The following is a 27749-nucleotide window of genomic DNA, read 5'->3' on the forward strand; positions in this document are numbered from 1 at the left end:
CAGCACATTCCATCCCCAATGTCCATCAACCAGCCACCCTATCCCTCCCTCCACTCCAGCAACCCTCCGTTGGTTTCCTGAGATTAAGAGTCTCTTACATTTTGTCTCTGGTTTCATCTTGTTTGATGAAACCTCTCTGGTTTCATCTTGTTTGATGAAACCTCTCTGGTTTCATCTTGTTTCATTTTTCCCTCCCTTCCCCTATGATCTTCTGTCTTATTTTTCAAATTCCTCATATCAGTGAGATCATATGATAATTGTCTTTCTTTGATTGACTTATTTTGCTTAGCATAATACCCTCTAGTTCCATCTGTGTTATTGCAAATGGCAAGATTTCATTTTCTTCATGTCTGCATAGTATCCCATTATATATATATATACACCACATATTCTTTATCCATTCATTTGTTTTTTTTTTTTAAAGATTTTATTTATTTATTTGAGAGAGAGACAGTGAGAGAGAGCATGAGCGAGGAGAAGGTCAGAGAGCGAAGCAGACTCCCCATGGAGCTGGGAGCCTGATGTGGGACTCGATCCCAGGACTCCAGGATCACGCCCTGAGCCGAAGGCAGTGGTCCAACCAACTGCGCCACCCAGGCGTCCCTATCCATTCATTTGTTGATGGACATCTAGGTTCTTTCCATAGTTTGGCTATTGTGGACATTGCCGCTGTAAACATTCAGGTGTACGTGCCCCTTCGGATCACTACATTTGTATCTTTGGGGTTAATACCCAGTGGTACAACTGCTGGGTCTTATGGTAGCTCTATTTTCAAGTTTTTGAGGAACCTCCATACTGTTTTCCAGAGTGGCTGCACCAGCTTGCCTTCCTACTAGCAGTATGGGAGAGTTCCCTGCGAACACCTGTCATTTTCTGACTATCTAATTTTAGCCATTCTGACTGATGTGAGGTGGTGTCTCACTGTGGTTTTGATTTGTATTTCCCTGATGCCAAGTGATGTTGAGCACTTTTACATGTGTCTATTGGCCATTTGGATTTCTTCCTTGCAGAAATGTCAGTTCATGTCTTCTGCCTATTTCTTGATTGGGTTAATATAAAAGGATGTAAATGCTGAATGTCCCTGTCTGTTTTGAAGTGAGAAAGGAGTCATTTTCCCATTTGACAGATGAAGCAACTAAAACCCAGTGAACTGTCTCCATTACTCTGTGTGTGTGTGTGTGTGTGTTAGGGTTAGAGGAGGAGAGAGGACACTAGAATTCCTATCTTCTGTCTACCAAGAGAAATCTCTGCCCCATGACTTCATCTCTGCAGACAAATCTAAGGAGTCCAAAAAGCTATATGAAGGCTTTTTCTCTCTTTTCTCTTTGGGAAATACTTGCCTCTTTTCATGAAACTATTCTTTAAATCTTATTTCAGTCTTCATAGTGAATTGAAAAGAACTGAGGAAAATGTTCTCTTTAATCATTAGTTCTCTTTGGAAATAACCATTTGCCTGGCAGCATTTAGCAATGACTTTGATTTTACTCTTTGATGCCTTCCCTCCTGTCTCTCAATGGACTGTGTGCAAAGAGTCCAGAAAACCTACTAGGGGTAGTTCTTGACTTTTCTACTCATATCCTTTCATATATTCACCTTGATGTCTCTAAACTGCCCTTTTGTGAAGACTCAAAATTCTGAAGTACCAGCAGATCAATACATATTTTGACCGGCCAACAGCTCAGTGTTTGGGAAGCTCTTTACTCTGTGGCCATGCATGCATGAGTGCCTGACTGCTTTAATGCAACTTGGTTTTATTTTCTTAAAAAAATAAAGAGATCTAAAAAAAAAATTTTGTATTTCAAATAGTTGTCGTGAGCAACCCCCGTCTCATCATCATCATAACAGGAGTTAATATACTCTGTCTGCTCTAGTTCTAAAAACATTACATATTTATTTAATTCTATCATCAACAACAGCATGAGATGGGTCCTTTTATTACTTCCATTTTACAGATGGGAAAACTAGATCTTAAAGCAACTGAATAACTTTCCAAAGATCACATGGCTACTAAGTGGTGATAAGATGAAAAACGAGATCCAGTAGGCAGATCAAAAACAAAAAAATTTCTACTTGAGCTGCGGGTTCATTGGATGGACTGGATGACTAAGAGTTCAATGATCAAGAAAGAAAAAATAAAAGTAAAGAATATGTTGGAAGTACACTGTTGAAGACGTCATCCAAAAAGCTGGATAAAGCTGGTAGTGATATTTGTTTCAGTTCCCTGAAGATAGAACTTTTTTTTTTAACATGTGAGAATATTTTGCAGTTTTTGCATATGCAATGATAGATGTTTTCCAGGAATTATTTGTGTAGAAGATTGGGTGTATATTGAATTCAACCTCATGCTACCATTGATCTCATTCGAGGCCCAGGGATTCCCTCTGTATGAGTGTGTCCATAGGAAAGTCAATTTCCCCAACAGACAGAAACCACAGTGCTACATATTGAAGCATACAAGCTATTATATATTTTCATAATATAGAATTTTAAGGTATAGTAATCAACAGTGGCAAAATATTTGTCTTTGACATCATTTTTTTTTTTTTTTTGTGAGATCCAACCTGTAATTGAGACCAGAGAAAACAGTATGGAAAAACAAATCCACAAGAACAGGATAAAAATATCACGAACAGCAAAATATGTCTGAGTATTTAAAACCGTATAGAAAAAATAAATTAGATGAACAATTGTGTAAATATAAATTAAAAAAGAGGACATTCTTAATAAATAAAGTTTACTATTTACAATTTTATATATTGCTGAAAGACTTAACTTAGATCCATAAAAACACATAAACAGGAAAAAAAAATAAAACCCAAAATAGGAGCAGCAAATTTATGCGCGTGAGGTACAGAAAAAGGATTGGAATCGTGTTTTGGTTTTGGTGTTGATTTTTTTTTTTTTTTTTTTTTTTTTTTATAGTAGTAGGCCAGTAGAATTCTCATGAGAACAGATTTTAAGCACTTCAATAGAGAGTCATTTTTTTTGGTTGTTTCCAGAAGGTGCCAAACAGATTTCAACATCATAATAATTAGAAATACCCATAATAATTATAACAATAATAAAAAGGCATAATATGATACATAAATATGGAAGAGCAGTTTGTAATATGAATACATTTTCTCTAGACGAGATCACAGTTTTATTTTGTAAATATTACATTTAAGTATATATATACACACATATATGTACAACTATATATACATGTGCATATATATGTAAATTTATATTTATATATAATATCTTTATATAGATAGATATCTGCGGACAGGTTATCGATTATAGAGACCCAAGAAAGCAACTCAAGAATTGTTCAAAATTCTCCTCACTGACTGCTGGTGTATTAGTTTAAGAAGCCCCGAGTTGTGTGCACTCAGAATGCCATATCTTCTTTTAATTGAACACTTGATGTGGAATTTTAAGTCTGAGAAGGAGGAGGGATTTTAGTGACTCCCTTCCTCTGTGAGGTTGGAAATGGCCCATAAGTCTTGAATAGACCACACAGTAAACTGACTTTTACACTGGAAGATGTAATTGGCTTTTAATCAAATTCTGGAACTGGTAAAGGCCAGAATAGGGGGGAGAAAATCCAATTTGCCTATGAGTGAAATATTCCCAAACACAAGCGTCTCTCTTAAGGTGGATTATAAAATCCAGGAATTCCAGCTTTATTCCTTGAAATAGCAAATGAGCACTCCGTGTCTTTCGTAAATGGCCACTGGGCCCGTGCATTCTTGAAAAGTAACCCACGGACTTTGTGTCTCTCACAGATTGCCACAGCCCCTTTAGTACTTCAGGGCCTCACCATCCCCTGTCATCCCACTGTGAGGTAGGTAAGTAATATCATCCCCATTTTGCAGCTGGAGAAACTGAGGCAAATGGAGACGCTCTTTGTTGACTTGTTCAAGATCACTAGCCAACTGCAGCCTGGCATCAAGAATTCCAGGTTCTTTCCCTGGAGACCTAACTCCTCTCTTGGCTATCTTTACAGTTCTTTGAAAGATCAAACAATCGGTAGGAATTTGGCAAAACTTGAATAAGTTAAAAGAATAGGTTTTTATTCCTTGGTTCTTTAGTTTTTATGGTTGCTGTTTTGCTTGGTTTGTTTTTGTGTCGTTTCTCAAAAACCAGGGGGATTACCTGTCTGGTCATGTAGCAGCTTTTTAGGAAAGTGGACCGTGCAGTGTGATTCTAAGTGCAGTCTTTAGAAAGCCCCAGTGCTCTACTGATAAATACAAACATTTTATAACGTGAAAAGCACAACACACTATGTCCCCTTAATATCAGGTAAAACTGATTTCAAGCCCTCCCCATGCCCTACTACTACCGATTGCCACCAAACATATAGACAAAATGCTCCCCAAACCACAACTACGTATCAAGGGAGAGGATGCCTTATTTCCTGGACTCTACCACAATGCACAGAAAATACCAGCATTATAAAATCTTGCTTTATCTCTCCTGCTAGGGAAATTTTGGTGCTTGTGTCTACCTACTCAGCCTGTAGAATAAAGAGTACCCTTTAGGAAGCACAAAAATATTTTTTTTAATTCTTATTTTAAATCATGCATTTTTATTTCCTTTTCATCTCTTTGTCTTCTATCAATCTCTATCTGTACAGCTTTGTTACCATTAATTTCTCCTTTTTATGTTCCCACTTGAAGTAGTTCCAGAAAACAAACAAACAAAAAACAAACACACACACAAAACACAAAACCTAAAACGGTTAACTTGGATTTATGGTTTTCTTTCTTCCTTTCCTCCTTCCTGTCTTTTTCTTTCTTTCTTTCTTTTTCTTTTTAAAACACAGGTAAGACCTATCACAAATTGACAGTTACAACCAAGTTAAACTGAACCTGGAAGGGAGGTAGCTGAAATCTGTCTCAAAGAATTATTTTCAACAAATAGCACTTAAGCATGGGCCAAGGTGGGAAAAAGACCAAGAGAACTGTCTAGGCAGTAACTCAACATGCTGAAGGCAGGAGTAGCAGCTGATACCCTCCGTCTTCACAGCCCTGCTCTTTATGACCATCGATCACTCCCTTTCTTAACACCCTAATTTCGCCATCAAAATGGACTTCCCAGGGACTGCCTTCCCTTAAGAGGTGGTTGGCACAGAATATGGGGGTAGTACAAGTCCTCTGGGCATGCATTTAGGGTTGTGGCTTGGAAAGGCTCCCCAAGACAGGGTTTGGAGAACCGTCTACCTCCTCTTTTCTTTCTTGCTGCCAACAGGCTAATACTTCTGCAGACCCAGAACTCCCATCTGCTTTAGGGCCCCTGAGCTGCTGATAGACAACAGGTCAACCTGCCTCCTTGTGAGTACTCCATGATCCTAAACAGGAGATAATTGAAGGGATAAAACAATGAGTTTATTCCCAGAATGAAAAGGAAGCCAGAAATCAGTGCACTGCCTGAATAGAATGAAGTCTCTTTCACTAAGTTTTGAGAAGGGACTTCCCTGTGGGCATGAGGCTGGCCATTCATCAAGTAGCCTGTCTTGACTAATATCCTTGGCAAATATGAATTTATGAGTAACAGGTTTGAATGATGGTCAGGAGGAGACTGGGTGGCTCCTTACTTGACTCAGTCCTTGAGTCGGAAGATAGAAGTCAGCCTCTAGGAAGCTTTGCTCAGCTGTAAAGTGTGGGCACAGACCGGGTGAGAGAAAAGGAAGGAAGAGGATGAGGGTCGGGTCAATTGAAGGGAAAATGGTGAGGTTTTCTGTGGTTCCTGCAACCCTATTATCAGCGATGGCATCTTTGGGTCTCCAAGGGCTTTTGCACTACTTATTCCTTGACAGAGCAACTGGGAGGGCCCACACAATTACCTTTCTCAGTTTGTGTCTTGTCAGCTACCCACACACGTTGGTAACTCAGCTAGGGCAAGGAGGGACATTGCTAGTTGGCAAGATTTCTAAGGTACTGGAAGGAGTACAAAATGGAATCAGTTCTTCCATTTTTTATGATTATTTTGCTATGATTGGCCCTCTAACTACAAGAAAATACTCTGGATATACATGAGATATGAGTGTGTAAAAGAAACATAAGGGATTTGAGCCTGTCATTAACCATGGTGGCAGCCTCTCCATTCTGGAACCCGATCTCAGGGTTTGGAATAGGGTAGGAACCATGCAAATCTAAGCCCTACATCCTAATCTGTGGGCACCTGTGCAAAAAGCACCTTGGTATGTTGGCTTCTCAAGTGTTCTTGGTCAGCAGCTGTTGGGAGTATTTTAAGAAGGGTCCTGAAATTATTTTTGGTCCCCATAGGGAAAAGCACTATGACTGACAAACAGCACCTGCCTCATGTGCCAGGAATGAGGAGGGTCAGCATATATGCCTGGGGTTTCCCAGTCCTATGCTAGACTTTGTTTTTGTCGATTGTTTTCATGAGATTTGAGATGACTTGATTTACAGCAGTCTTTGTGTGATACCCTCCCATTGCCTAACTGTCTCAGTTCCAGGTCTCAGAGATTATGTCCAGCTTGACCATTCTTGCTACCTCATTCTGTATTAATTTCTTCCCACATTAATTTGAAAGGAGTGGGCAAACAACTGGTGGAACAGGCAAAGAGGACCCCAGTGAGGCAGGGGCTTCCATGTGCCCTGGACTATCTTCTTCTTAACTTTCAGAGGCTAAACATGGGAAAGAGGGACGGATTCACCAACCATAGGTCTGGATGGGTGTCCTGGTAGCTAGAAGATGATGACCATGTTGGGTTGGTGGGGACTGAGTCTGTGAACTCTTGGGCTTCCCTCTCACGGCCCTTGAGAACACAGTTTAGATGGATCCTACTCAAGATGATTCTCTATTCGAGAATTATAGCTTCTCAGGGCCACAATGACGTCCTCAGCACCAAAGCCTGATCTAACCCAGAGGGCCAGGGAAGCTTGGATAAAAATAATAACTCAAGAGTCTGCACTATCCCAGCAGTCTCTGGATGGCCCCACATCACAGGCATTTAACACTGGTCCACTTGGATTATAAAATCGAACACTGGCTCAGACATTCTGGACTCTCAGTGAGGGTTTCAGCATCTCCAGTCCCTCTACTCCCTTTCAGGGTGAGAAGCCCACCCATGGGGGATTTAACTTCTCACCATGTGGGCCAAAGAGGATTTATTTCTTGCAGAAGGGCTAAGAAGTGAGGAGCTGTGGGAAAATGTGGGTCACTTTTAAGGCAGACTGTTTGGTTGTGTGGGGTTTTTCCTAACCTGGTCCTACCATCTTGGGGGTACTCAATGTATAGGATAGAGCAGCAGGAAAAGTAGCAGCGAATGTGGTCCCAAGGCAAGACTGGGGGAATGGGTAGGTTCTGGAGGGGTATTATGGCCTCAAGCAGGGGGCTGTTATAATACCTTGACACTGCAACCCTATGCCATTTCCAGCTTGGCCTCAAACCCTGGAGTTAGGGTAAAATCCCCCATGGCAGCACAAGAATTAGGGGGCTTTGCCTACCTTGGATTCTTTATCTCGTCCTGGGTTCTACTTCCCTAGAAGACAGGTGGTCAGAGACCATTTCACTTCTAATCCCAAAGGACTGCACGGTTGTACATGCCCTACATGTTCCAAGCCTCCGAGTGCAAGCTATCTTGACATCTCAACACTTGGCCTTGGCAGTTTCTGCAACTCTCCTTCTCCCAAGGACAGTATTGGCTAGGAGCTTGGGAAAGGAAAGACTGAGTATGTTCCAGTCTCTCTCTGCTCAGTCTCCCAAACTGCCCTCGCGCAGATGTTTGTTTGGGTGTGTATGCATGCATGTGTACTAACCACATATGTGCACACTACTAAATATAGAACATGTTTCTTGCTGTGGTTGTGTGACAAATGATGAGAATTGTAGGCTCTGGGACTGCACACTTGTATATGCAATCCTTCTAAGACTTTGGGATAGGATTCCATTTCATCATCCAACATGGCGAGACTTGGTTCATGCGCCCCTACTATGAGTCCTTCCTGGGTGAAATTAAAGGCAGACCGGTTGGGTGCTAAGGATCCCTGGTGTGGGGAGGCCATTCCGTTGAGCAGCTGACTGTGAAATCAATACCAAAGGGATGCGGGTCCTGGCGCTGGGAATTCTTTGTCAACTCCTTGTCCTTCCTTAGCCATGGCTGTACCCCCGGAGGTCTTTCCGGCTGTGTTCTTGGGCCTGGGGGTCCCGACAAGCACAGTCACCTTGTAGGTCACAGGACATAGGGAAAGGGGTGACCTGCAGAGACAAATAAAAAAGAGGTGAGCCAGAGGGTGGGGTCTGATACAGTAATTTTCAGAGAAGCAGTGCAGAGCAGGACAGTGACTGGACTAGGGGTTGGGGGTGGGCAGCAGATTGAAGTTCAAGTCCTACCTCTGCTTCTGGCTAGCCCTGTCATAAGTTTTATCAAAATCATTAGAACAGCAACTTTCATTTTCAAGGGCATTTATGATGGGTCACTCAACTCTGTAAGATAGGTACTAAAACAATCACCTTTTACAGACAGGGAAACTGAGGCTCTCTGAAAGGGGCAGGCAGTTGCCCAAAGTAACAGGTAACAGACATGGTATTTAGTTTAGGCAAGCTATTCCTGAGCCCCAGGTTCCCAGCTGTAGAATGGGTATCTATCAGCCCTACCTAGCCCTGGGAACTCTAAGGGCTAAAGGAACTCATGGGTGAAAAATTGCAACATGCTGTGCCAGAGCTGGTTGGTGAGATCAGCACAAAGGAATATTTAACTTCCAGGGCCGTTGGGGTGGTCAAGTGAAAGAAGGTATACGAAAGTGTCTTTTAAGAAAGACAGACGTGTGCTGGGATTTTTGATTTGGGGAGGCAAGGGTGAAAACAACAAGAACATGTCCCAGCAAGCTCAGACTGCTTTCCAGGAGCCTGAGCTCTGGGTGGGGGACATTTCACGTAGAGATTTTGCATAAGGTTTGGTTTGAAGGCTCTCAGGAGCAGATTTTGAGAAAGAAAGGGTTAGAGGCATACAATGTGGTTTGCTATCCACTAATGTTATGAAAGCTGGGGAAAAATTAAACACACACACACACACAAAACTTTTTTAAGTGGGGTGGGGCACCTGGGTGGCTCAGTCAGTTGAGCATCTGAATCGTGATTCCCGCTAAGGTCATGATCTCAGGGTCTTGGGATCCGGCCCCAGGTAGGGCTCTGTGCTGGGCGTGGAGTCTGTTTGAGCTTCTCCCTTGGCCCCTCCCCCTCTTCAAGCGCACACTCTCATTCTTGCTCTCAAAGGGGAAAAAAAAAAAAAAAACAGTGGGGGAAGAAGCCTGAATTTTGGTCCCCGTCCATCCCTTCACATGCTCTGTGACCTTGAGCTGGCTTTCCTTTCTAGAAACTGAAAGAATAAATGTCTTCTCCACACAGCCGATGACCTTTCCAAAGAGCATACTGCAGTCCCTGCTTGAGCCCCAGCCTGAGCTAACGCAAGCGGATTTCAGATTTCACCTCATTGCATCATGATATTTGCATATAACTTTTCCCAGAGGGTCCCCCATCTGCGCAGATGGGTTTAATGACCTCATTCACCTCCTGCCTAGGCAGGGTCTCCAAGTGCTCACACCATCCCTGAGAACATCTTTGTTCTCCAATCTTGTGGACTCATTCTCTGTATCGAACTCTTCTCTCTGCTTCTTGGCCTGTCTGCCTTCCCTCCCTCCTTTCTGTTCTTCCCTCCCTCCCTCCCTCTCTCTCTGTCCAGCAATTTTGCAATAATTGAAAAGGGGAAGATTAAAGTATAAGCCCCAGCTCTCTCACCTACTCCTGTGACCTTGAGCCTGCAAGGATTTCCCCAAGCCTCAGTTAATTCATTTGTTAAATGGGAATAATGAATGCAAACACCTCTTGAGGTTGTGATCCAGGGTAAGGGAACAGATGAAGACCATGTAGCTCCCAGTTCTTGGCATAGGCTCCTCACTTAGCTCAATCAAATGACAGATATCTCCTCCTCTCTCCCTCAGTGAGGCAGGAACCACATCAGTCTTGTTCTTTCTTGTTTTCTCAGGGCCTGAGCCATCGGATGAATGAATGTCTGTTCGTTTCTCCATCTCTTCTGACCCTTTCACTACACACATGACGAGCACAACTGTGTTCTCTCACATTAAAGTACAGCATTGACAAGAACAGGGAGCATTCTTACAGATGCTCCTTCTATGCCATGCCTGTCCTTCTTAGGACTACTTGCTGTCCCTGCTCAGGACATTTATTTCCCAGTCATCATGTCTTGGTGGAGGCTGTGCCTACCAATCTAAAGTATGTTCCACAACCTCATTATCTCTAGGAGAAGCAGAGAATGTTAGAATTGGAAGAGATGGAGAAGGAAATACCCTGGTCCAAGTGGGGACACCGATGGCAGAGCCAAGTCTAAATCCAGTGACTGAGTTCAAGTGGGGAGGGTACCATCATGGGAGCCAGGAGGCCTAGATGGGGATCCTTGCTTGACTCGTAGTCACTGAACAATTTTGGGAAAATCCCTCCACTGTCCTGATCCTTCGCATCTACATCTATAAAAGGGCGATTTTTAAAAACACTATTTCATATGGTTGCGAAGATCAAACAAGAATACACATCCAGAAGCCCTAGGAGATCCCTGACACGGAGTACATATGTGCTGAATCAGCTCTCATTTCCATCTGGGGACAGCCATCTGGGGACACCTCTGCTGCCTGTTGTCCCTCTCTTCCACTTCCCTGACTTTCGCAGCTTCTTTGTCCTCAACTCAACCCATCACTGTATCTGTTCTCGTCTCCTGCCCCTGCCCACATTCTAGCATTAGAATGATCCAGTCACCTCCTACGTCCTGTGCACAATTCTCTCCATCTCCGTGACCCCTCAGAGATGGTTTCACTCTGATTTAGTGCCCATGCTGTCTGCTCTGCCGCACATAGGCAAAAACTGAACAGATCTCTTAGAATAAGACCCAAAGTCCTTACCATGAAATCAAGGCCCACTTCTCAGACCTCTCCTCATCCCTTCTCCCTCTCACTCTCTGTGGCTTATTTACTTCTTGGTTCCTCAAATACTCCAAGTGTTTTCCTACCTTTTGGGGGGGGGAAATAATCAAAACTTTATTGAAAAACTGACACCAAAGTAAGAGATCACTCTTGTATACCTTACAAAAGCGTAATTACATTATGTTGGTATTTTAACTGGAATTACTGAACTGACAAAGCTTTCTGGGATAGAACCCACATTCAGGAGGTTGTGTAGATCATTAATGTTGCTTCGTCTTCTGTGAGTCTGGCCTTTCCTTCGTCAGCTGGCCAAACACTGTTGACCAGCCCACACAAAGAACCACCATCTGGCAAGTGTCCAGCCATTTCCATTCCTCTGCCCTCAGTGCTCCTCCCTGGCCAGCTCGTCTTCCACGCTTCACGTCTCATCTCAGATGTCACCTCCCGCCACACTGGTCTGACCAAAGATGGCACCGTCACCTACGTGCCACTTCAGAGCATCCCATGGAAGCCCTTCTTGTCCTAGAATGCTCTGTGCTTGTATGCCAGCTGCACTGGGGGCAGGGGGCCTATCTGTTACTGACCCAGGACTTTATATGTCACATAACAGGCACTCGGTGGACCCATGAATGGAGGAACAAATGAACGCAAGCTTACATACCCAGAATACAAGGTAGGGAGCCTCAGCTCTTGCCCTTGCTTACTGTGTGACTATGTATAGGTTACTTCCTTTCTCGGGCATCAGTTTCCCTACCTGTACACTAAGATTTAATTTTAATGGTCTTGATCTTGCCACCGTCCAAAAATCCTTCTCAGCCTGAGCAAAAAAAAAAAAGCAGAAGACCAAAGGTCTGGCCAGAAAGGATACAGGACTTGAGACTTTCTATCACAAACCCTGTCTTATGCGTTCCCCTTTCTGCCATCCCCAGTTCCTTCAGCTTCTCCAAAGTCATCAGCGGGGAAGGCCACACCACCAGTGAGCTTCTCTGGCCAGTCTGGCCATCCTGGCCAAGTGTGCGTGATATGACCGTTCTCTTCCCTCCCTCGGTTAACCCAGGCAGTTTCAACATCTTCCCAAAGAAACATGTCTGGAAACTGAGGGAAGGAACCCCAAGTCAGAATATAACAGAGTCTGGAAGGCCCGGTCTCGGGAGGTGGATCTGCAGCCTCCGTATCCTCCCCGCCTGCTTGTACACACAGCTGCCTCCCCTGAGTTCTTGCTAGGAGTTTACTGGGGAGACAAGCCTGGGTTCTGGTGTGGGCTCCACACAGGCACTGCTTGGCTTTTGGCAAGTCCTTGGCCCGCTGGGGACTCTGTCTCCCCACCTGGAAGGCAAGAGTCCTGGGAATAACCTCACTGCATTCTGGTGAGGAGCCAATGCAGTAATGTCTCCAAACAGCTCACAGACGTCCTCATGCAGAGGAGATGGACAGCGTCTTGTTCCGGCCGCCTGCCGGCCTCTTGAGTCTTAGCACACTGCCTGTTCAGAGCCTGCCCCAGGGTCTCCTCTTGCCACAAGCTTCCTCCCTGATCAAGGGCCTGCGAGTGGGAGCAGAAGGATAGAGACCAACAGCTCTAGCCACTTCCCAGGTGTTCCTCAGTCTGGCCTGGAAGAAGCAGGTGCATACCTGTGAACACCACTTTAAAACAGACACACACACACACACACACACACACACACACTAGCACTTCCAAGGGCCTTCCACGTGCCAGGTAATTCCTACCAGCTAGCTATTCTGCTGTGCACAACCCCATGAGGCTACTGTTGTTAGCGACCCATCTTGCAGATGAGAAAATTGAGGATTCAGAATGTTTAGAACAAACGAACTTGCCCCAGGCCTCATTACCCATCAGTAACTAGCTGATGTAGGATTCTAAAGTCCACTCCAAACACTGAGAGCTTTTTAGCCAGAGAGAGTAAGAAGGATCCTCCTTCACAACCTGGCTGGGCTGACTGCGGCTTTGTCTTTTTACAGCCAATAGCCTTTTATCCCTTTATTATGTGCCTGGCTGAGTTAACCCAGTGTACATTATCTCACTCACTCTTCTCGGCAGCCCTAATAAGGTAGCTATTCTTGCTAGTCCCGTTTTTCCATTCTCAGAGGAAGGTAAGAGGCACAGAGGTAAGTCACTCGGCTGGCAGGTGGCCTGTGATCTGAATCCTTGTTTGTAACCACTTCTTGGTGCTGCCCCCCCGGGAGCCAGGGTCCCCTTTTTACAGAGGAAGAAACTGAGGCACAGAAAAAAGGGCCACATCCTGGTAAAGTCAGCTCTGAGCCCAATTCCCAGATTCCCTGATTCCCCAAGCAGCTTCCCACTGTCTCCCCCAGATGGCCTCCCAAAGAAACCTACCACCCACAGCACAAACGCTGTGGTGGCCGGTTTACATCTGGGATTCCCAGCACCATGCGGCTAGGCTATCCCATAAATGGCTTGGCCACCCACTCTAGGATTCTGTCAATAAGCCCAGGTCAATGACTAAAGGCCGGGATTCTCTCCTTTTTTCCCCTCTGTGCTGGAGATGGTGCTCAGGCACAGGGGTTTCTCCTCTGGGTGAGTTGCCCAGGATAACACCTCCATCTGTGGGGTGTGTGTGTGTGTGTGTGTGTGTGTGTGTGCAGCTCAGGAATGCAGCCCAGGCAAATCCACCACAAGGCCCTGGCTGCAGGTCCTCTGATGCTGGGAGGCAGGCAGGGGCGGGATTCTGACTCAGACTCAACAGGGAGGTCACAAGCAGAGTATGTGCCCTGTGGGGAGCAAGATGTATCCTATGCCAAATGTCAGAAAGCCTGACTGCCCGTCCGCCCACTGTGGGAGCTTGGGCAAGTCATTCCACCACTCTGAGTCCCAGGGACTTCATCACGTTAATGGAAAGGATTAATGAGATCGAGTAGATCAAGGTGTGATGTCAAGTACAAGGACTCCTTGTGAGCTCCTTGGAGGTAGGATCGATACCAGCCTGGCACAGGGCATGGAGGAGTCCGTAAGTGCAGAGGCTTGTTTCAGTGTGGATCGGGGAGGGCAAGGTGAAGAAAAAGGAACGAGATTTGGGTTTGATTGCTTTCCCTGTTAGTGACTTAGTGTGTGCTCTTGGGCAAGTTACTTTCCTTTGGGGGGCTTCAGTCTCTCTATTTGTAAAATGAAGGTAGTAATAGTCCTGCCCATTGGAAATATTTCAGATAAAGCATAAAATTCAAAAACAGCACTTAGCATGGTTCACGGTATATAATGTATGCTTAGGAAATGGTGGTGACCGTGGTCATGATGATGTTGACGATGGTGGTGAGGAAGATAACTCTGGGTCTAATGAAAACGAGTGTCTAATTCAGCCACATGGAAAAGTCAAAGCTACACCTCAAATAGGGAAAATCACAACACTCCAGAAGTCAGAGATTTTTGGGGACAAGGAAGAGTTAGTGCAGTCTGTTCAGTCTTTTACTAATCTTCCAAGGTAAATATGTCCAGCCCCTCTTCCACGAAGCCTTTTAGGATCCTCTAGACTAGTTCAGTGCTTAGAATCATTGAACACTCCTACGCTCTGTGGATAAGGCTCAGATTCCCCGGCTTGGTTTAAAAAGCCTGCTCAAGGCTCATTTTCTTACCTCTTACTACTTACATCCCTTCTCATTCTGTGCTCTAGCCACAGGCAGGGAATTGTGGTCTCTTTAACATGCTTCCTTATGACAGGGCCTTTGCACAGACTGTGCCCTCTGCCAGAAACACTCTTTTCTCTCGCATCCTAATCTCTGGTCCTCCACCCCATACCCCTTTTACCTAGCTAAGACCTACTATGCTTTTCATGTCTCACCTTGGGTGTTTCCTTCTGCAGGAAGCTTTGTTGACTCTCATCCCTGGCTCTATCTCTGTTAGCACTTAATATACTGTAAACATGTGGCCACTAGTTCACAAGACATGAACTCAGCATGGCTGAGACCAGGTCCATCTTGCTTATGGCCTAGAACAGTGTCTGTCACTTAGCAAGTGCTCAACAGTGGGGTACTTCGGAACTAGGGATACATTATTGAACAAACAGATGCACATTCTTGACCTCACAAAATTTCCATTTGGTCAGCAAGGGGGTAGGGATTATGAGATAATAAATACATCTTTATAGTATAAGCCAGGGTGATCAGGGTTATAAAAGAAAGAAAAGTGGAATCCAAAACAAATGGGTGCATGAGTGCCAGGGAAAATGTAAGGTGGGTGGTCAGGATGGAGTTCATTGAGAACTTGACACTTGGGCAAAGACTTGGAAGAGGCGAGGGAATGAGTCATGTGGATGAATGGAGAAGAATGTTCTCGGCCAAGGGAGGAGCCAGTGACAAAGTCTGTAAGATAGGAGGACACCTGGCCGGACCACTAGAGTTAAGTGAGGGAAGGTACTGATAGGAGGAGGTAAGGTCAGAGAAGTGTTGGGGGAGGCAGAACACACACGGCCTTATAGACCATGGGGAGGCCTGGTTTTCAGTCTGAGTGCAATGGGGAGACACTTGAAGGGCTTTCTGCAGAGGTGTGATACCACCTTGCTTTAGGAGGTAGACTTGCTTTAGGAGGACCATTCTGGTTGCTAATTTAAGGTCTAAGAGGCAACGATGGACATCACCAGCTCTGCAGCCTAATACACAACCCTTTAGTTTGGACCAGCCAGCAGCGTGGAAGGCTGCCGTTAACCTAACAATTGTTAGAACGACCGGACTCCTTAGACCAGTGGGCTATGTTGGGGTCTAATGTCCTTTCCTATAAACCCCATTTTCACTTAGATTTAGCAAATAAATATTACAACCCTACACTTAATGTCATCAGTTAGGCATGCCGTCTTGTGCTGAGACATTTCTGGGATTCATTTCTCCCTAATCTTTACTGGCCCCTGACCCCAAAGAACCTTCAGGTTCTCACCAATGCCACGTGGAGAATCCTTAGACATCAGTATCATCCAAATGTCAACAGATAAAAACCACAGGTGATCCGGGCCTGCCCAGGGTCACAGAAGTAAGTCACAGAGCTGGAACTACACCCCAACTTCCCAGACATCGTCCAGAATCAGTCTCTTAGCAGCTGTCTAAAACACGACCAAAAGTAGTGTTCCAGGCCACCCCGCCTTACAAAACCTTGCTATGTTGAATGGATTAAGGCTGTTTCCCCTTCTTCCCTTAAAGCTCCAACACATGCTTCCTTAGGATGATTCCAGTTGTGAATGAATTTTTTCATTGTTGTTATGAGGGTAAATTATTGAAGCAACCATTCTGGAAATCTGCTCTGTATCCGAGACTCCTCAAGGCTCCAACAGGAAAATAATAAACTGACATGCTGAGAAGCTGGGTCCTGCCCCTTCCTGTCTGCCTCGCACTGCAGACAGGTGTCTGGATGGGAAAATGGTCACCCCTGTCAGACGGAGTTTCCTGCACTGTCTTGCTCTTGTCTGCCAGCCGGGCCCAGGTCACCCCACGAGGCAGATGTGGGGAACAGCTGGTGTCTGGACAAACAAGGGAGGAAGGATGAAGGGAGCAGACAGACATCATTCTGGGCCAAGTGACCAGGAGGCCCGAGCCCCGGAGACTGGGAAGAGGTTAAGTTAGAGAGTTGGCTAGAAGGACGTCTGGGACAAGATGCTGTGTGCTTGCCCCTTAGCCTTGAGTTCACACCCGCGACTCCTGTCCAGGCGAACGAGGAAGGGAGAAGTCCACCCGCCAGGGGAAGGGCAAAATGCCTGGGCAAGATGCAAGTTAGAGGTTTACGTCGAGCTGTAAACAGCTCGATGTTTACAACGGGGGTTAGAGGTGACTGCCTCGTGGCTTAGGCTCACGAGGTTCCCCTCTCAGCTCTCCTACTTGCTGGCCGTGGGACCTCAGCCCTTCTCCGCCTCAGCGGCCTTGGCTATAAAATGAGGACGACAAGATACCACCTACAAGAGGGCGACTGTGATAGGAAAAGAGATGACGCATGCAAAAGCCGTTACCACGATGCTTGGTGCATCGCGAGCCCTCCATGAACAGGAGCGATCGTCGTTCCGAGCCCGGAAATCCTAAATCCTACACTCAGTTCTGCCACCCCGTACAAGTGAGTTCACTTCTCTGAGCCTCCACTGAGTCTACCTTGTCGGGTTTTCCTGGGGTCTCAGAGTTGACAACAGGCACAGAGACTCCCAACCGTGGCCAGGCACATAGTATGTGCTCCGCTAGTGACATGACCATCACTGAAGAAGGTGCGTGAAGCCAGTCTGCCCTCTCAGTGAGCTTCTGAGTGCCAGGCTGTGTTCCCCGCGGGCAGGGAACTCCCCACGACGGGTACCCCGGGGCCAAGAGTTGAGGCAGGAACTGACCAGGCCTGGCAGTACGGAGCAGGGAATGAGAGGACAGAAGCCAGCCTCTGGCCCCTCTCCTGCCGTTAAGAGGCTTCCTGCTGGGGAAGCTGGAGACAGAAACCAGGACTTTTTTCCTCTCAGAGGAAACTGCTGTCTGGGACGTCAGGGATGGCTGGCAAGGCTGGGCGCCTCAACGACTCCCCACCCTGTCTTTGCTGCTGGGAAAAGCCGCTTCCACCTTTGCCAAGGGGAGGGGTCCCCTATCCAAGGTTCCCTGGCAGTCGGGGCTCGCGGTGAATTGTCTCCAACCAGAACTGGGAGGGTTAGGCCCAGGCACACGGAGGACTCAGCCCCGTGCACAAGAGCGAGCTGGGCTCTCGCATCAGGCAGGCCTGGGGTTCACATTTGGACCTCGGCACTAGCGGCCAAGTGAACTCAAGCCTGTCCTTCGAGAGCTCTGAGCCCACACTGGCTCACCGGGGCACGGGGGCTGACAGGGACCTGTCGGAGAGGCCACGGGGATTCAAGAAGCTGACGGAGGACATGTGTCTGGCAGGATGTCTGAGAGCAACTCACAGAGGGGTGACTCTTTCCTTCTCTGTTTCTCCACCTGCCGTCTCTGTCTCAGTAAACCAGCTACTGCGGGAAGTGGAGTTGGGCGGGTGTTAAGAGAGTGTGTTGAAGCATTCGAGAAGTGGGAACCTATTTAGAAGTTAAACTGGGGAATTTAAACCGTAGGAAAGTACAAGCTTAATCTGAGATCCCTTTCTCCTGCGGAAGTCAGCCTCCCAGGAACCTCAAATTCGAAGAAAGCCTCCAACGCTGTGAGTAACGAACAACTATGGCAAAGCCATAGGTACTAGAAGAGAAGCGGGAGGCCCGGTCACCCACACTTCCTGGTCACCCACACTCTCCGGCCTGTCTTCAACTACCACTCACCCTCTCCAGGAAAGCTACTCACTCTTCAGGGCTCAGTGTAAACATCGCTTCCTCAGGGAAGACTTTCCTGACCTTCACACGGGTCTCCGTAACCTCCCACACCTTTCCTTTACTGCCCTTTGACAAAGGCACTGCAGTGCCTGGCTGGGCACCTCATCGCCCAACGCCTGGCTCCCCTAACGGCCCGTGAACTTCACAGGGGCAGGTGCCAAGTCTGTCTGGACTTGGTCCCGGGTACGCAGCTCGGTACAGTGCTGAGCCCTCACAGACGCTCAAGGATCACGCATCTTACTGCATGAAGGAAGCTTGGCTCTCCGCATTCCGCGGCCTGGGCCAACAAGGAAGATCACCAATGTAAAGTGGAAGAAGGGGATCTTTTCACCCCAAAAGCCAAAATTACATACATAATGTGGGTAGAAAAGGAAAGAAAGGAAAAAAAAAAAAAGACTAGGAAGCATATTCAGAACTGGCAAAGAACGAACAACTCTGGGTCCCTTCCTAAAGAGGCAGCACCTAAGGGCCGGGACGTCTGAAATTGTTGCAACGGAACCCCGAAGGAGCAGAGGGTCAAAATGGCCATTTGGTGTACATAGATGTTTTTTCAAGTGACTGTAATCATTTGGAATCTGCACCTGAAGCTCAGTCTCATGACTTCATGTTCCTACCACGTGCTCTGTAGAAACAGCAATCCATTTAAGGAAGTCTCCCAATAAAAATAAATTAGGTTTTTTTTAATGTTTTTGTATATAAAGTTATAGTTCGTAGGAAAATTCTTTTAATCTGAGCTGCTCTTGCTCCAACGGATGGTGTCACATGACTACTGCGTCATAATTCTACCCAAACTTCTATTTAAAACACACACTTCATTGTCCATTCACTTTCGAAAACAGACGCCGACAAATGAAACTGACGCTATTGTACTCTGTATTCATCTGGCACCAGGTGTCAAGAGCCTTATAAATGCTCACACCTTTTATCCTGGGCATTTCAGTTCTAAATGGCAATTGTGAAGGAACAGAGCCGGAGAAATATTTACCTGCAAAGATATTCACCAGCCTCATTATTTATCATGGTGAGAAACTGAAATAACCCACAAGTTGGAAAGAACGGCCCAAGGTGAGTCGTTCCACAGATCATGATCCATCACAACCCTCTAATAAATAACAACAGAGCAAAAACGATCGCCGGAAAGTTTATAGGGAGGGGGCGAGTGTGCTGAAGGGCTGCCCATACAAGACCAGCGGACCCCAGGGAGCCCCAGCAGCCCTGGTCATCAAAGATGCAGTCTGACTATGCTCCTTAGGTCTTGCCCTGTCCATCCCCGTATTCTAAGGCCGGAACCTCTTTCCTGAGGAACTAACTCTTTTAAGGATGGTGCGACATAAAGGTACTTTGAACAAGCCAGAAACCTTGCTCTGTTTCTATCACTCTGCCACCGTGGACAAATCAGTTTTCCTATAGGGGCCTCAGTTACCCCATTAGGAAGTGCGAAGTTTGTACCCGATCATCACTGCCAGCACTCCCGCCAAGACAGACTATGACCGGCCTCGGGAACACCGTTCCCCTTTCTTTAAGGAGAGAGATATTAGCTCAAAAGACTTTTGGGCTCAGATTGTAGATGACTACAAAACCAGAAATAGCTCCCCATTAACTCATTCATCACCAGAGCACTCCTCAACCCAGGCAGCCAGTCTGACCACCTCTCCCCGGCTCTCGGCTGGGGTCCCAGCGCTCATCAGGAAGAAAGTGCGGGTGGTCACTCTTCCATGAGGAGTGGGTATGCGCCCTAGTCAAATGTTTTACTCGAGACACCTGATTCACTCCTGCTACACTCTCCTATGCAAAGGAAGAAAATCACAACCGAGACCACACCCCCTAATTTTACAAAGAGATTATAAAATAATCAAAGGCTAAGTCTTACCTTGGTAGCAATGTCCCATCTTCTCTCTGCCCCTATATTTTAGCCATACATCCCAAAGATGCAAGTTCTCTCTAGGATTTTACAAGCAAGTCTCTTGCCCCCAAAGCTTTTCCTGGCCACCTTCCCGCTCCTTCTCCTTCTCCCTTAAGTTTCAGTGTCAGTGCTGATCCTCTGGTCGAGCCTTTCTCCAGCCCCTGGCCTGGGCCCTCCCAGTGCTCTATCCTCCCCTTCTAAAAGTATTGATTATACTTATATTTGTCTGCTTCCATGTCTGGCCCCAAGCTCTGAGGATAAGGAAACATCTGCAAAGATCAGTCCATGATATTAGCTCAACTACTGCCTCAAAGAATTAAAAAAACGTAATGCCTCACAGCTTGGGGGCACATGCTGACGCCGCCAGGACAATGGGTGGTGCAGGGGGCTCCAGGCTGGGAATGGGAGAGGCCCACTGGCGGTGCTGCCGGCGGGGGGTAGGGGGGCGGTGGTGGTGTATTACCTTTTTGGTCTTTACCGTAGAGGCACAGCAGTCCCCACCATCGTAGTTGCAGAAGGCTCGGTTGTTGATGGCATCACAGTAATTGTCTCCCATGAAGGGCTGCAAGGGGGGAGAGAGGCAGAAGGAAGGTGGCCCGTTAGCATCCTATATTAGGTGGGGGGATAGCCCTGTCATTGCTCAGCTATCTCTCATCCTTTTGAAAACCCCTATAGACCGCCTACCTGGCTTCAAATGCCAACACCCCCTTGGCCAAGTTATCACTTCCGTCATTTGTAAAGACTTACCTAGCCAACTTTTCCCCAACTCAGCTGGGGCTGCACTGGTGGACACACTTGTAGGCTGGGGTACGCAAAGCCACAGGAGAGATCACTTACATCTCTCTAAGGTCGGGCTCAGTTTTACTTGAAGAAATGATGAGAATATCTGAGCAGACTTCCCCTACTTTTCCCAGTAGTAGGTAATGAAAAACACAATTTATAGTACAATATAAACAACGTAATCTGCCCAAGAATTGTCAAGATCAAATGTTAAGAACGCATCAGAATTTGACACAGTGGTCTTTGGGCTACCTCTTCTCTAGTACTGGAGTGGAGGTCCTTGAGGTCACATGCTTTACATGTTTGTCATCTTCTTTGTTCTCCAAATAACATGTGAGGTAAGCACTGATATTCCCACTTTTCAGATGAAGATTCCGAGGCTCAGAGTGAGACAGGGACTGAGCCCAGATCAGCCTGGCAGGGCCAGAGCGGTGATTTAAATCCAAGTTGATGTCCTATCTTTTCTTTGCCATTCTGGTCCACACCAAGCACATACTGATGTGTTGCTTTTCTTCCCCATGCCCCTCCAACTCTGTGGTACCCCAAAGATGAGGAAAAGATGACAGAGTCAAGTCATTACCAATCTGAACTCAGAGTAATCTTATGGGAAAGTCAGGAGTGTCTACAAACCCCCTGATACTTTTTGTCCCTATAAGCACTAAGCACACTGTTTATTCTAATGTTTGTTTATGAACATCCAGCTGGTAGAAGACTGTGAGCTTGCTGAACACAAGGGCAATATCCAGTTCCTCTTGGTCTCCCTATTACCTAATTTAATGCTGGGTACAACGTTGGCTCTTAGTGATGTTTTTGAAATGGCATAGGGGCATATTGTACTGACGTAGTGGAAAGGTAGTTGTGAGGGGGTTTAGAAAATCTGGGGTGTAGTCTTACAAACCTCAACCAATTGGAGGGGTTCCTTGGTGATTTTGGCTAAGTGGCTTATCTTTTCTGGGCCTTGAGCATCCCAGTTGTGAAATAAAGAGACAGGATTAGTCCATTGGTTGCTCAAAGCAATAAGCATACCCCTTCACCCACCAAAAGCAATACAGTGTGACCCTTTAATATAGAAGGCAGGGAAAGTAAGACATCTCTGATCAAAGTTCACGCTGGGCTCTCTAATACTTGGTGACTCACTGATGGGAAAGATGTCATCACTTGGCTAAGACCACTGCATCTCAGCGCAACTCCTGTGACCCAATGGTCTTTCCTTCCCGTCCAGACTGTCATGGGGAGAACCAAGCTCACAAGGAGTCCCTCCCATGTGGCATCCCTGGCTTTTTCATCTCTGCGTCAAATTCACCCAGGGTTTGTGCTCCCAACTCACGATGCCAGATTCCATTTCATCACTATCCTATTAGGGTCTAAAAAAAAAATAACTTAGCAAGGCAGAACCAAGAACAGGCAACAGCTGTGCCCAGGTGTCTAGGTGCATATGTGCATGGCTGTGAACACAAGTGTGACTCTGACGGGTATTTGCCGTAATGGAATTATTACATCCATATCTGAGCAGAGAGGCACAAACAACAAACAAAGGATAAGCTCTTGGTTTTGCTCTGTGCCCGAGGAGATCGGCCTGTGGGACCTGTTCTTCATGATCTTTCTTCTATCCTATAAAAACAGAGTAAGGAAGAAACCAAATGTCCCTCAGAATGAAAGGAACTGGCTTGATAAAAGGAGTAGCTGGGAAAGGTGAGGAAGAAGAGAAAAAAAATAAATGAAACTTTTTTTTCCCCCTGAAAAAAAACCCCTCCAGTCCCCTCACCAGCTACCCTTTACCCGCCTCCTGCAGCCACACCCTTGCCTCCATCCGCCCCTCAACCCATCCATCCTGTACTGAACCACAGTCACTGAACGCTTACCACAGGTCACATGTCGCACCGCAGACAAAGATAGGACAGTGAGACGGAGCTCGTACTCCTTCAGACCTCACACTTCAGTGAGGAGACTTTAATCAAATAATCACACATCTAATTGGCCAATTTCAACTCTGATAAGAGCGACAGAGGACAGGCACCACGAGGCTGTTAAAGAGTAAGAGGACTAGACCTCATCAGGGAGCTCCGTGAAGGTGTCCCTTGGGAAATGACCTTTCAGAAGAGATCAGGAAGATGGGCAGGGGTTAATTAGAGGAGGGTGGAGAACGGAGGATTTCGAGAGGGAGCGAGTGACATGTGAAAAGCTCCGCCACTGACGGGGTTTTTCCTATCCCTGGTACTTCTCGTGGCTACTGCTCCTACTACTGTGTTCGGGTGAGCAGCTCACCCTTCGGGATCTAGTTCCAATCTCAGACCCCTGAAATGCCTTCTCTGAGCCCCCCAGGATTCTCTGTGCTTCTTGTACTTGGTCTGGTTACAGCTCTTGGTCCATAGTTTAGAATTCTTTAATTGTCTACCTCCTTCATTAGACTGGGAGTTCCCGAGGGACAGGACTGCATGTTGTCCATATCTGTAGCCTGGACTCCCTAGCAAAACATGTGGTGATTTGAGCAAAACTTCACCATTTATGTTCATTCAGTCAAACAATTCAGTTCTTCATGGACAGATATGTGGACGTGTGGATGCACAAGGGGCAAGAAGATACCATACGTCTGGACTCAGGAAGAAGGAGGGGCACGGTGACTGTTCTCACTTGACTAAGGTCACTGTGTTTCCAGAACCTTGAGTAGTGTCAGGCCCCTAAGAGGCATCAGTGAGGCTCTGATGTATGAAAGAGTGAAGGGACCACTTTGGACACAGCTTGGGGTAGAGCGCTCGGGAGTCCCAAAACCCTTCCTCAGTCCTGGCTAACTCCAGACATTCCAGGTTGATGGCTCCTGCCTCCACCCAGCATTTGTATCTCTTCCAGGCATTCCTTTCCGCCCCAGACACGAGGCAAACTATGAGCTTTAAGTTAAGGAGGAGAGGAGATCACCTGCAAGGGCAAAGGCGATAAGCATCGTTGGCAGGACTCAGAGCCTGACAGGTGAGGGTCTCCTAGGCCCCGGTGCTGAGTCAAAGGAGGGATCGAATTCTGCTGTCACACTGGCTGCCCAGACTGCCAACTCAGCAGAACGAGGGCCCCGGTAATCCAAGCTTCCTTTTCTCCAAGCGTTGGACTGATCCAGAGAGATGGAAGGAAGCAATAGCCACAGGGCCTTGGCCTTGGTTTTGCCATTCCCAGCTGAATCTTGGGAGAAGGCGGGGGGATGGGGGGGGGCCTCTTAAAGACTACAGTGTCGAGTTCCCTTAGAAGATGCCACGTGGAGCCCCTAGTCAATACACAGAATGTAAAGTTTGATCCAGGGCCTGTCTTGATGTGGGTGATTCATGGGTGGGAGGTGGCCTAATGGAGGAGAAAAAGCACCAGCCTAGAGTCAGGATACCCAGGTTCATAATTTGGCTCTGTGGCTTTAATGCTGTGCAATCCTGGACCAATCCATCGCCTCTCTGATCCTCCTTTTCCACTCCAGATAACCATTGATTAGGATTAGATCACGCTAAGAATCCTTCCCGTTTGAGTATTCCATCAAATTTCAGATCTGGCTACACCTTTAAAAAGTCAGGTTTAGATCATCTTGAAGAGCATTTCTGACTCTGACATTCCAAGTTCATCAAATACAAAGTTTTCTAGAGTACAAACTAGTCCCTTTCACCTGCATTTTCCTGAGTGGGCTCTGGAGCAGGGAGCGGACCACAAATATTTGTGCCTCCACCTGGATGTTGTTTGGGACCTCCTTTTCATTGCCAGATGAGAAGACCCACGAGGGACGTGGGGTGCACAGAATATCTCCTAGGTCCAGAGGCAGTGTGACCCCTTGAGAATACAGATGACTTTCTAAGTACTCTTCCCAGGCTGGTCACTGAGACAGAGAGACAGATCTCCATAAAGCCAAGTGCCAGGGAAAGGTTCAACTGTGAAGTCAGAGAGGATCTTCCCGTTCAGCTCTGTGGTAGGGTCTAAAGTAGCCATACTGCTTCCCGGGTTGAAGAATGAGTGAATGAGAAATGTGTGGCAAAAGGAAGTGACCTGCAAGTAATGGTCAGCAGTAAAGTAGGAACTGGAAAGGGGGGGAAAAAAGCCTCCTATGGTTCTTTAAACATTAAATCTGATCATTTGGGTCAAATGCGTGGTATGTTATAGATGCAAAATCAGGATGGCCTCGCTCCCGCCCTCCCACAGGCAGCATCATGTTGAACATAAGCTGAGGGAGCAGGAACACCTTGGAATCCTACTTTTGTTATCCATGAAAGGTATTTCTGAGTATGTTTGTTGATATCTCCGTGCCTCAACTCCCCCATCTATAAAATGCGATTGCTCAATCAGCCTATTAAAGGGCTACTCACAGCACTTTGTAGGCAAAGTGAATGGAAGCCATGATCAATGTAAGACCAGTGATCAGGATGTTAACAACAAGAGGATCACTTCTAGGGACTCACCTCACAGCCTTTGACACAGTGAATCAGGGCCGGATGAGGATACCACTTGAGACCAGCCGTGCAGACAACTCTCTGCAGAGAGAGGGAGAGAGCAGTCAGATGGGTTTGGGGCTGGGAGGAAGCCATCTCGTTGCTGGCCCCCCACGCAACCACCCCACATCTTCTTGGATCTTCCAAGTCCTGTCTTCACCCTGGCATTTACATGGATAATTTGCCCATGGATGATTGTACTTGCAGTAACAGGAGCCATAAGATTACAAAAGTATTTGTGTTTGCTGTAGGTATGATCCTGTATCTCCCTGGCAGGAATGAGGGCTGAAGAAAAGCAGAACTGGGGGATGAAGACGCGGTCAGAAAGGCCCTTCAGGAGATTCTTGGCTGATGTTTGATCCATGGGTGGAGTTAGGAACAAGGTGAGAAGAAGGAGGAAGGGCAGAGGATACATACGGCTGCAGCAGGGAGAAGGGAGAAGAGTGTGGAGCGGGGTTTTCCTACACATGTGCTGAGGACCGCGTTCATCGGGGTCCCTGTGGGAGCTCAGGAGGAAGGCACATACTTCAGAGTCACCTTGGATCTCATGCGTCCAAATCTCTGAGGCCAGGGCCTACGACTCCGCAGTACAAGCCTGCCAGATGACTCTGATACGCACTACAGTGTGAGAGCAGTGGCCGGGTTTCGAACCCTTGGAGACACAGAGAACCTTTCTTGCCTCCACCCTCCACCATGCTCTATGGGCCACTCTAAGTTCCCTGACACTGTCCACACTGCCACACCTCTGTGACCTTGTCCTTGCTGTTCTTCTTCACTGAAATGCCCTTCCCCATTTTGTCTCCTGGAGAACCTTTAGTTCTCTTTTGCTCGGCAGCTCATGACTTCCTTCCCCTGTGGTGCCTTCCCCAACCCCCCTTGGAGCATCTAGGTTTGCATGTACGTCTTTATTTATAACCTCCTTTAATAATAATAATTGTTACTATGATAATGACAACCAAAATATATGGAGTTCATTTGTGGTGCTAATTATTTTATGCATTATCTTATTTATTCCTCATTACCATGCAGTGAGTTGGGCATGAATCTTGGGTCATATGGAGAAGGAATACTCCAGGCTCCATAGCTGTTTCCTAAAGAAACCAGGACTCGAGACCGAGCACTCGTTTTAGAAATTATTTAAGGAAGCTCATAACATAAAATCCAATAGGAGGATAATTTTTAAAGGAGGTGAAAAGAGAAAGATGAAACGAGGAAGGTACATAGCATCAGGACTGGGGCTAATGTGATGTTCCCAGAAGCTCCTTTCTCTATGTCTTACATGTCATGCCAAAATTATAATGATTTCCTTAAAAAATAAAATGAAAACAACCTGGAGGCAAATGCTTAGATCTGCAATGAGAGGTTAGTGTCAGGGACCAGCCGTAGAGGGCTATGTGATCAGGTCTTGCTCTCCTGGATGACTGCCAGCTGATTAATTTTCATTAAGAAATGAACAGTTATATGGGTCAGAATATGGAAAATCACATGACCAACCCAGTTTCTCCCCGAAGGCAGACCTGTATGGGAGCCCCACCATAATTAAGTTTCTTGGCGAGCTTGGAACAAAGGGAATCACGTGACTCCAAGGGCGGGCTAAGATGAGTTGGTGCCTTTCTTTTCTGCCACACAGCATCCGTTGTTCACCCTTGGGTCGTCCATGCCTAGAATGATGTCTGGCACATGGAGGATGCCTCATAAATGTTTTTGTTATAAATGAATGGAGACAGATCAAAATAGAGATGATTTTTATCAACGGGCAGGGTTTTCTTTACTTGTCTTCCTCGGTTCTAGACCATCAGAAGAGCCCTTACCATGCCTAGCACAGTGTCTAGAAGACTGGTTTAGCACAGGCAGAATTAGAGTCTTAAACAAACAACCTAAGCTGAAGATCTGACAACCAGTCTTGCCATGGGAAGTCTACTACGTAGACTACATCACTACTATGCCCTGCCCCTTTCTACCTTTTCCCAGTACACCTAGACAAGGTGACATGCAGGAAAGACCTTGGGCATGGGCTGTGTCAGGTGTGGATGCAATTCGACTTGAAATTGCTTTGTAAATTTCCACTCTGAGGCTGGGTTCTCCTGTCTGTGAAATGGGTCCCGAAAATCACCTCATGGGCTTGTCGTGATGATCCACGGAGATAAATGGTACGGGACTGATTAACTGAGGACCTGGGTTTGACACATTTCTGTGTCTCCCCAGGATCCAGCCTGGAGCAGAGCAAACAAGTATATGTTGACCAGATGAAGGAGTGTGAGTGGCTTCCGGTGCTCCTTTCTTCCAGCTTAGCTACTCTGGTGCCCTCTGCTTCCCAGCCACAGGGCCAGAGGTGGAGAGAATCACCTGCTTTCATCCTCTGTGAGACCTGACCCAGGAT

The 27749-nt window shown here is 46.6% G+C and overlaps 1 protein-coding gene across 1 annotated transcript in view; it reads right to left on the minus strand.

Annotated features, from left to right (window-relative positions):
• Positions 1-4733: 4733 nt before the first annotated feature.
• PAPPA (pappalysin 1) overlaps positions 4734-27749 on the minus strand; it is a 235416-nt gene continuing 212400 nt past the window's right edge. Inside the window, exons 20-22 of the mRNA XM_044265042.1 lie at positions 25340-25411; positions 20605-20703; positions 4734-8211 (exon numbers count right to left, since the gene is read on the minus strand). Of these exons, the coding sequence (XP_044120977.1) occupies positions 8104-8211; positions 20605-20703; positions 25340-25411 (279 nt within the window). The 3' untranslated portion in view covers positions 4734-8103. The remainder of the gene's footprint in view (positions 8212-20604; positions 20704-25339; positions 25412-27749) is intronic.

This window comes from Neovison vison, chromosome 9, assembly GCF_020171115.1.
Source record: "Neovison vison isolate M4711 chromosome 9, ASM_NN_V1, whole genome shotgun sequence".
Lineage (NCBI taxonomy): Eukaryota > Metazoa > Chordata > Mammalia > Carnivora > Mustelidae > Neogale > Neogale vison.